General features: G+C 35.6%; 1 protein-coding gene across 1 annotated transcript; it reads right to left on the reverse strand.

Moving 5' to 3' along the window:
• Nucleotides 1-463: 463 nt before the first annotated feature.
• Nucleotides 464-6,219, reverse strand: LOC117386354 (ependymin-like). The gene is made up of 6 exons (XM_033983705.2): nucleotides 6,093-6,219; nucleotides 5,974-6,008; nucleotides 5,352-5,486; nucleotides 3,505-3,688; nucleotides 2,775-2,862; nucleotides 464-1,941 (listed from the first exon to the last, which is right to left on the reverse strand). Exons 1-6 carry the CDS (start codon nucleotides 6,169-6,171, stop codon nucleotides 1,800-1,802), a joined length of 663 nt encoding a protein of 220 aa, XP_033839596.1. The 5' UTR covers nucleotides 6,172-6,219; the 3' UTR covers nucleotides 464-1,799.
• Nucleotides 6,220-9,101: the final 2,882 nt, after the last annotated feature.

Raw genomic sequence — 9,101 nt, forward strand, 5'->3', positions numbered from 1 at the left:
AGTTGTACATAAAGTGGGATATTGCAGTTTAACAATTCGGTATTTTGGCCAGTGGCTACACCACTTTAATAACAGTAGAGGGCGCTGTTTCCCTTCTATGCCGTGCCAGTTCTTTTCATATTATTATTTTAAGGTATTTTCTAGCAGTGCAGCGCTACATCAAACTAGTATCTCGATTTACTAACACGAAGGTAAATGGCACGTGCCCACGAGGGGAGCAGACCTATGGAATGTACCAGAACACATGAAGATTTTGTGCACGTCTCAGGACTCTCTTCTGTCCTATCTGGAGAGTCCGTTGCTTCATTGTTCACATTACCTGTGTGGAACTCATTAAACCTTCTGACTTTATGTTTCAGTCTCTTGGTCTTTGACGCTTACAATAGAAATGAACATTCTTTCATTATTCTTATTGCAATAATAATTTCTAATGATAATAATGTCTTCTTATTGTCTAACAATAACTGCACATTCCTTTATTCCATGTAACTCCCCTCCTTTTTAATCATCAAACCCACTGTACATATCTTTATTCAGATTTAACAGTTTCATGTCGCACTGTTGTAGGTGAGGTAAACCAGTATGAACATTTGAACGTGTATTGCGCAGTGGACTCCATTTTCTTCTCTATTTTCCGTAGTCGCGGTGCATGATGGGATATAGAAGTGCGTGAAGTGTGCACGGATGCACGCTTTGGTTACGTCCGATCTCCATGGAAATGTTGGGAAGGGAAGGGCAGGTTTGTCGGCCACATTCAGTAGGGTGCGTTGAAATGGGACAGCCCTTGTCACGCCGGAAATTACGTAACTGCCCTTCGACGCACAATTCCAATGGTGATTCTAAGGCCAGTTTGGCGAATTGGGACACGGCCTATAACTCCTACTCAGCCATGCGTCGCCTTTTGGTCACACAGGAGCGACGTATGCAAAAACAAAGAAAAGACCCACTATTGGGTTCTAAAACCTTAGAGCTTACGCGCTGCATGCCATGGTTAATGTTAGCAGCAAGCTATCAACAAACAACAAAACCCACAATGCTTTGCGGTGTGATGTCACACTTCCAGGGGTTCTTCATAGAATCGAGATGAGAAATAAAAGCAAAAACCTAATAAAGCTTAATTTATCAAATAGCAGTCGCATTATAATTCCCTTATGCAAAGTCGTCATGGTGACTTTTTTAAATTTACTTTTTCAAATGGGATGCAGTCAAGTAAATTGAGCCATCAGGTAAAATGGGCCACCAAATGTACTTCACCCATGGTTTAGTCGAATTTTACACAGTTTTACAGTTTTAAAGATGGTGGTACTCGCTATTTTCCTGGGTGGTACTTGATGTGAAAGTTTGACAACCACTGTTTTAGGTCATAGAATTGACAATACTTTTTAATATGCTATACTCACTGTGCTATGATGCTATGATCACCTGTAGCAACTAAACCAGTGCATTTTTTTAAGTTGGTTGAGTAAAAAAATTAGTATGTTGTTACTTCAAAAAAAAAAAGTTTATGCCTCTTGGAAGTGGTCTCTTAAATGATATACGCAATTGTGTGTACTCTATGCAAAAGTAAAAAAAATATAATAAAAAAATAAGCCTAAATATTTATTAAGCATGGGCAATATAAAATATTGTCATGTTTGACAGGCAAAAAAAACAAAAAAAAAAACATTTCCAAACATTTCATGATCACATTTATCCAAAAATATACATTTGTATAATTATCATTGACAAAAGAGTCTTTTGGTCAGGTATGGTAAAAATGCCCTTACAACATATTCACAAAACAAGCATGGAGACTTGAGTTAAACTGCAATTTTCTTCAGGTTGCTGACAACAGTGAAGAAATCTACGGGTGTTCCTTCTGGTTTGGCATCCAGACCAGGGCAGAATGAAGGAGGACTGAGTGAGCTGGGGTCCAGAATGCCTTTAATGGTGTTGATATAGCTGATAAAGAGAATAAATTGGATAGTAATATTAGATTCTTTGTTGGATTTTTATCAAACTTGTTGTTCTCCCACTTGCAATGTTTAGGAGCAAATTTTACTCCACAGTCAACGTCGCTTTTAGGGCAGCACTCTAAAAGGAATTCTTGGTAGACTAAAGACACAGGCCGCTGATTGATTAATTGACTAAAAAGAGGCTGTGGCAAAGAGGCTCTCAAAATTATTTCGTATCTCCACGTATCTGACCCAAACTGCACGGGAGTTAATTGAAAAACAACTATTTATGCATAAAGATTTTGTAAATACAAATTTAAATTTTAATCATGAGTTTTGGTCGCGTAAAACACTGTCGGCCGATTTATCGAATAACCTAGGGAGGGGCTGCTGGTTGTAAACCCTACTGGGTTTACAATTTGATGCATTTGGTGACGTGCCTGGCTACTGTTAATATAGGCAGCCTCTTGAAATTATACTAGCCAAGTGGGAGAAGGGTTTTGCTCATGGATGCAACAACAGTGAGCTTAGGTTTGCTTAGGTTGGTAGACATCAACTCACCAATCACCTTGCATAACCAGTATTCTGTATCTATTTCTAAACCATGACTTTCTATCAGATATTTACTGTTTTTGGAAGAAATATCCAAACGTATGATCTACTATAATGTTAAAGCTTATCATTATTTGTTTAGGATTGGGTTCACAAATTTGCCATATTAATCTGCAATTTGACACTTACACAGCAAATTCCACCATAGAATTCTGACCTCTCATCCAACTTCATTTTAAACTATAGGGAAGTTTGTAGTTTCACAGATTCCATTTATTGAAAACTTACCTCACGACTATCCAGCCGTACTCTTTGGTCTGGTACAGAGTGCTGACAGGAATGCATCCAAACTCGGTCACCGTCACCATATATTGAGCTGCCAAAAGAGGAAACAGTTGAGAATCTAAAAGGCATATTGGAACATTTTAGTAATTGTATGTTTAGCACTTGGTCACAAAACTAAATCATTGCAATAGTTTTTAATATATATAAAATAAAACATATAGTTTAGGACTTCTTAAACAATTCCTACTACTACCACTAAAAATTAAATACTTCTGCTACTTTTATTAGTACTGTCACAACTGCTAGAAATAGTAATTGACAAATTGTAGTAATAGAATTTTTACAACTCTATTACAACTGTTTAAATTACCAATCAAATGAAAATCAGTCCCCTTTCAGATGGATATCACAACATCTGAAGGGGTAGTTTCGTGCATCCCGCTAAGTAATTTCGTACATCCCACAAATGAAACTACTGCACATTGCATCAGGTTTGTCAAGTTGGTGTGTACAGTTTGATTTGTATCATGCATTTGTATATTTATGGAGAATTATTGTGTAGGATCATAACCCTCCATAAGGAAATACAATACTCAAATATGCATGGATGTATAAAACCGGCATGTTTTTGGTAGAATATGGTAACATGTTAGAAAGCAAAAAAAAAAAAAAAATGCGGCATAAAACCCCCTCTTTAAAAATCAAAATTTTAAACCTCAGAATATCCACTAACCTCCATCTGGTGCCTTCCCCTGCCAGGTGTCAACCAGCAGTCCCTCCCCAGGTCCAGAGGAGCTCCCAATCACATACTGTCCCAACAGGCTGGCATTGGGGGGCACTCCCAGGGGCATGAAGTCTGCCTGCAGGGGCTGCTTGGTGCATTTGGAGGCCTTGGTGTCAATCTGGTACATCACTCCCTGACACATTAAAGAGCCCATATTACCCTATTTTCTAATCTATGTTATAATGTTGTTTCCTCATCAAATCATACCTGCAGTTGTGTTTTGTTTTATTCACACATGTTTAACACACAGATGTTGCATATTTAGTGTGAGTTCTTCTCTCAAACAGAAAACACTCAGAAAACACTATTCCACCTTGTGATGTAATTTTGTAATAAAGAAAGTGCTCCGCTGTGGTTCCATACACCGTCACTAGAATAATTTACAGTAGATGATTCCAGCTCTGGAACTGCTAATCTCTACTGAGCTAAAGGTAAAAGGCAGCTGTTAACTTGAAAACTACCACTACATGACATCACAAGGCGGAACACAGCATTTTCAGCTTTGGAGATGTAGACAAACTGGTAATAAAGGGTTACTCAAGCATGTGTGAGTGAAACAAAACCCAACTCTGGGTATATTTTTCTAACATGGCTTAAAGCTCACAAGAATCCATTTTGTGTAATATTGGACCTTAAAATGAAAAAAGTTTATATTTTTTAATAGTTATTACTTGATTTGCTGGTATAATACCTGTGATAAAAATGTATTAGAGTTTTACATGAATTTTAAAAAAGTAGAGAAACACAGGAAGTATGGCAAAGAGTTGTAAAAAGAATCGCTCTATCTAGGAAATGTTATTAATAGGCCAACACAATGTTATTAATAGGCCTACACAAATCCAAATCCATCCAAAATGCAGAATCAATTCATTCATAATGGATACATATTTTCTGGAAGTTTAAACAAAATTAAAAGTGTAATAACTATTGTTTACTACTGTTTACTGTATGGTTGCAGTTATCAGATTTCCTCGGTTACATCTGCTGCTCATGTCTAACCAGGAAGTAAAACTGTAGACTAGAATGGTCAAACTAGGGAAAAGATAAGGGTAAGATATGTGAAAGTACCAGAACTAAACACCTAAACTCCTCCCACGCATTTCAAATACAGCTTCTAAACTGGGCAGTATCTGGAGGACAAAAGAAAAGAATGAGAAAGTAGAAGGGGTCTAAAGACATAAGGAACAGTTTGATTGGTCTACCAGGTATCCACATTTTAAGTTCCACCCCTGCAGCCAGGTTTTTATTATCAGAAATACCTGGATGTAATGAGGGTCACAGCAGTGTGTGATGTTACCAAGTACTGGAAGCCACTGAAGGCAGCACACACTTAGATGTAGGCATTTCTGACTAAAAAGCTGCAAATGTACCTGGTTTGCACTAATGTTGCCAAAAATGACTAGGAACAATAGATAACGCTATTAAAACAACCTATACACAGTTTATTAGTGAAAAAAGTGAGTTCAGTGTTTAGTTCCCCTTTTTTCCACTTTAGTTCCACTTTTTTTTCCACTTTTGTCTGAGAATGAGTTAAACATATTTTGCAGCAATGGCAGTGTTCCACATGTAACCAAAAGGTTCCTGGTCTGACTGGAAAGTGAAACTGTGACCCCAGTAAAATAAGCTAAATAAAAAAGTAAGATAGTACCAGTAGTAGTAGTAGTAGGTTGTAAGATATATAAAATTTTACATGGGGTAATCAAATGTTATCTCTATCTCATACTAATTCACTTTAATTCCACCATAAAGTCCATATTTTGAATAATTCTATTGTGTAAACTTTGTACAAGCAGTACCTCGCCGTAGAGCAGGAGGACATCATAGGTGAAGGACTGGTTGTTGTATGTTCCGGTCTCATACAGGCGGATGCGCTGTTGCCAGGCATCATATTCGTATCCAGCGTAGAACCAGGCCTTTTCATTCTGCGTGGACTGAACACACCATTTAAAGATACAAATACAAATAATCACTAAATGTTGCAAATTTAGATTTTCTGAGAAGTTTATTTAAAGATGCAAATAATAAATATAGCAAATTTTGAGGTTTTTTTTTTGAGAAGTTTGTTCATCATTCAAGGTGCGCTACATGTTGGTGGCATAACATTTATCCAGCATTTCCCAAGTGGTGGTGTTTGTATTAGCCAAAAAAAACAAAAAAAACCTTGGAAAACATACATTGTTACTGTACACGAGCTTGCCTCACCACATAACCTCCTAAGACAAACATATTGGATTATTTTAACACTGAAGTGAACCCTTGGTCAGGTGAGTCTAACTGTCACATGGTTTTCACTTCCCTTCCTATGACGTACAGCAGATGTCATTATATTACCATACCCTATTCCTAATTCCCATTACAACTCAAAAATACCCATTTGAAACACACCATATGCATATTTCATGATGTAATCAGACTTACAAAAGTGAACCCTCCAGTCAGCAGACCTGGGCTTTCTAGATTAGGGAAAAAAGCAAAAACATGCAAATGAGTGAATATAGCAATATAAATGACCACAAAAGCAATACATAAGTACTTACTGCAGTGGTGGGGCTTCCTCTCCAGGCTGGCTGCCAGGCTAAGCCCCAGTAAACAGGCTAACAGCAGCACGGACCTCATGTTCAGAGCTATTCCTGCTTCCACTATGCAGACGGAGAGTCAGCCACTTCCTTATAAATGACAAACACACAGTCCAGGTTAGAAATCCAGGCTCCAGGCTTTATGCTGAACCTCATAAACTAAACAAGCCCATTTGCAAGATGGTGGGTGGGAGAAAGAAAAGTAATTACTGTCAATGACTCCAACAGTTGTACTTATGTTTTATCAAATAATGAAATGTATGTAAACTTTGCATAAAACAGTTATCCTAATCACTTAATAAATGGTGGTAAATAAAATAAAAATGCAATTCCTGTTGTTTATAATTATATTTATTATATTTGATTATTACTGTTATGAGTGAAAAATGTCCCCCCGACCCCCCCCCCCCCCCAAAAAAAAAACAAAACAAAAAAAAAACCAAAAAAAAAAACCTTACAGCAACACATATGATTTGTACTTGTAACTATTGCCTTTTGTTATACTTAATAACATATTATGTGAAATATACGCTTGTACAGTGTTCTCACATTATTAGTATTGTCAAAAGTTTCATTTGATTCTGTATTATATGTGATTAAAAAAAGAAAAAAAAAGAAAGAAAATAGAGACTTCCGGTCATACACTGGGTTCAAGAGTGTCACATTTGCTATAGTGAAATGCCATGGTAAAGAGCATGCTTATAGGACCTATCAGTTCTGCAGTTTTGAACAGAAAGTTAATGGATTTGTACTGTTAACCATGTATGGGACCAACATTACAGTATACAATTGACAAAATGTAAACTCATTATCTACATTTGCTAGAATTTAATACTAAATACCCTTAAACCATGGCTTCTTTAACTTTTACCAATAGGGCTACTGCAATGCTAAAGTGCTATAGGTGTGTTATATGCATATAATTAGAATCATTTATGACTACTAGCCTACTACTGATGCCAACTTCTTCTATTGTACCAGTCCAATGAGGTTCATCTGGTCTTCCATCCCCCCCCCTATAATTATCTGTATTTCGTTAAAGCCCCATTACATCAGTTGACTCTGTGCAAGGAGTACAGAATGTTGTTGATTTTTCCATGCAGGTTGCTGGTAAAATCTGGAGTGGATTTTGAGTAGGACTAGGACAGGCTCCTTTGCTCCAGTAATGACCTCATTGTCATATGACTGCAGGTGTGGTGTATGCAAAGCAGAGGTTATCACTCCAATCACAATGTCAATGTTATGGCATGAATATGGAACTATACACTTGGCATTCCCATTTTTTGTCATTTTACATAAATTAATACAAATGTACACCATGAGATTCCTGTTATGGTTTAAATGAACCTTGGTTAGTTAGGGTAGCTGAAGTAATAGTACTAGTATTAGTCATGTGATAATATCAGTATTAGTAATAGTTAGGGTAGTAGTATACAATAAATTGTAGAAGCAGTACCCAAATATATCCATAAATAAAAAAAAACAAAAAACTTTATTGTTAGTAGTGGTAGAGGTAGTAGTAGCGGTAGAAGAAAAAACTAAAACTGTTCTATATAGTAGTAATTACCGGTAACATAGTTGTCTAATGTCTAATGTAGAAGTAGTGGAGTATTTATTTGGACCCTAAATAAATAAAAGATGAAAATTTACCTGCATGGCAATCTCTGGTACATTTACATGCTCTAGACTACTAACACGTTTTAATGTGCACTGTCCCATATTTAAAACTATAAGTAGTGATAGTAATAGTGGAGGTGGTGTAGTAATAGATTGTATGTTGGCTTATATAATCGCTTATTGGCTCAATATATAGTATTTTTCCAATCATTAAACTAAAATATCCTCCAAATGAAATAAAATACAAAGATGGCAATACATTGTGATGCACTAGGTAAAGGAGTATGGGACAGATCAACATTACAAGTCTAATCTTATCTGTCAAATCACATGCTGATAGACTGGGTCATATGACTAGTCTTTTACTGTTACGTATATGCAGATATTTACAGTAGTTTTATTCAAATGTCATTTCAAACGCAGATATCAAGTAAAGATTTTATTATAGTCTGATCAGACTATATTAATATGAATATACAAATGCTGTCTACATGCCTTATTTGATTTATTTTAAAATAAATAATCATATGATTGCAGATCACATTAATAATTATATATGGTCATATTGATCATCTTATTGCTCTCTCTCAAAAAAAAAAGTACATAGGTTACAGTAATATTTCATATTCATAGTCATAGTCATATTTTAAATGGATTCATTTTTGTATTCATTGTATACAAACGTCTTTGTCGTCTTTGTCAGGTGCTTAGACATTCAAACATTCAAGTTTGACCACAATCCTGGATGGGGTGACAATACACATGAAAGCTCATATGGTCTAGCAGTGTCATGTGATGGTGGAGAGATCTGAACAAGTTCCTCATTTATACTACAAAAAAGAAAGTTTGAAAGCAATAAAAAAAAACCATAATCATGACACAATAATCAACAAAAGAAAAAATATTTCAGTTCAGTCATACCTACAAAATAAGGCACATGTCAAATGTACTCTACCAATCAGAAAGTTTGATTTCATAAATCTGGTTACATACAATCAGAACCTGTTAGACAACGTGAATGCAAGTGAAGTAATGATTTAACTGTTTGGTCACTTGTTGTCAATAATCATGAATAAACACAAAACAATGATATCCCTATTTGGCCTGCACCAAAAAAAAAAAAAAAAAAAAAAAAAAAAAAATATATATATATATATATATATATATATATATATATATATATATATATATATATATACACACACATACATACATACATACATATATATATATATATACAAACAACAGCAACAACAACAAAAAAACAAAAACAGAACTACAAAAACTGGATTGCCAGTGCCTAAACCTGCATAGAGGACACATACACACTTTTCTCAGTATATGGACAGGCTA

Source organism: Periophthalmus magnuspinnatus, chromosome 18, assembly GCF_009829125.3.
Source record: "Periophthalmus magnuspinnatus isolate fPerMag1 chromosome 18, fPerMag1.2.pri, whole genome shotgun sequence".
NCBI lineage: Eukaryota > Metazoa > Chordata > Actinopteri > Gobiiformes > Gobiidae > Periophthalmus > Periophthalmus magnuspinnatus.

What these genes read in the sequence shown, in the direction of transcription:
- LOC117386354 (XM_033983705.2), bottom strand. Translation starts at nt 6,171, where the DNA reads ATGAGGTCCGTGCTGCTGTTAGCCTGTTTACTGGGGCTTAGCCTGGCA. An exon ending in GGGGAAGGCACCAGATGGAG is followed by an intron (nt 2,863 to 3,504) that starts GTTAGTGGATAT and finishes CTCTTTTGGCAG; the next exon opens with CTCAATATATGGTGACGGTG. An exon ending in TACGGCTGGATAGTCGTGAG is followed by an intron (nt 1,942 to 2,774) that starts GTAAGTTTTCAA and finishes TCTCTTTATCAG; the next exon opens with CTATATCAACACCATTAAAG.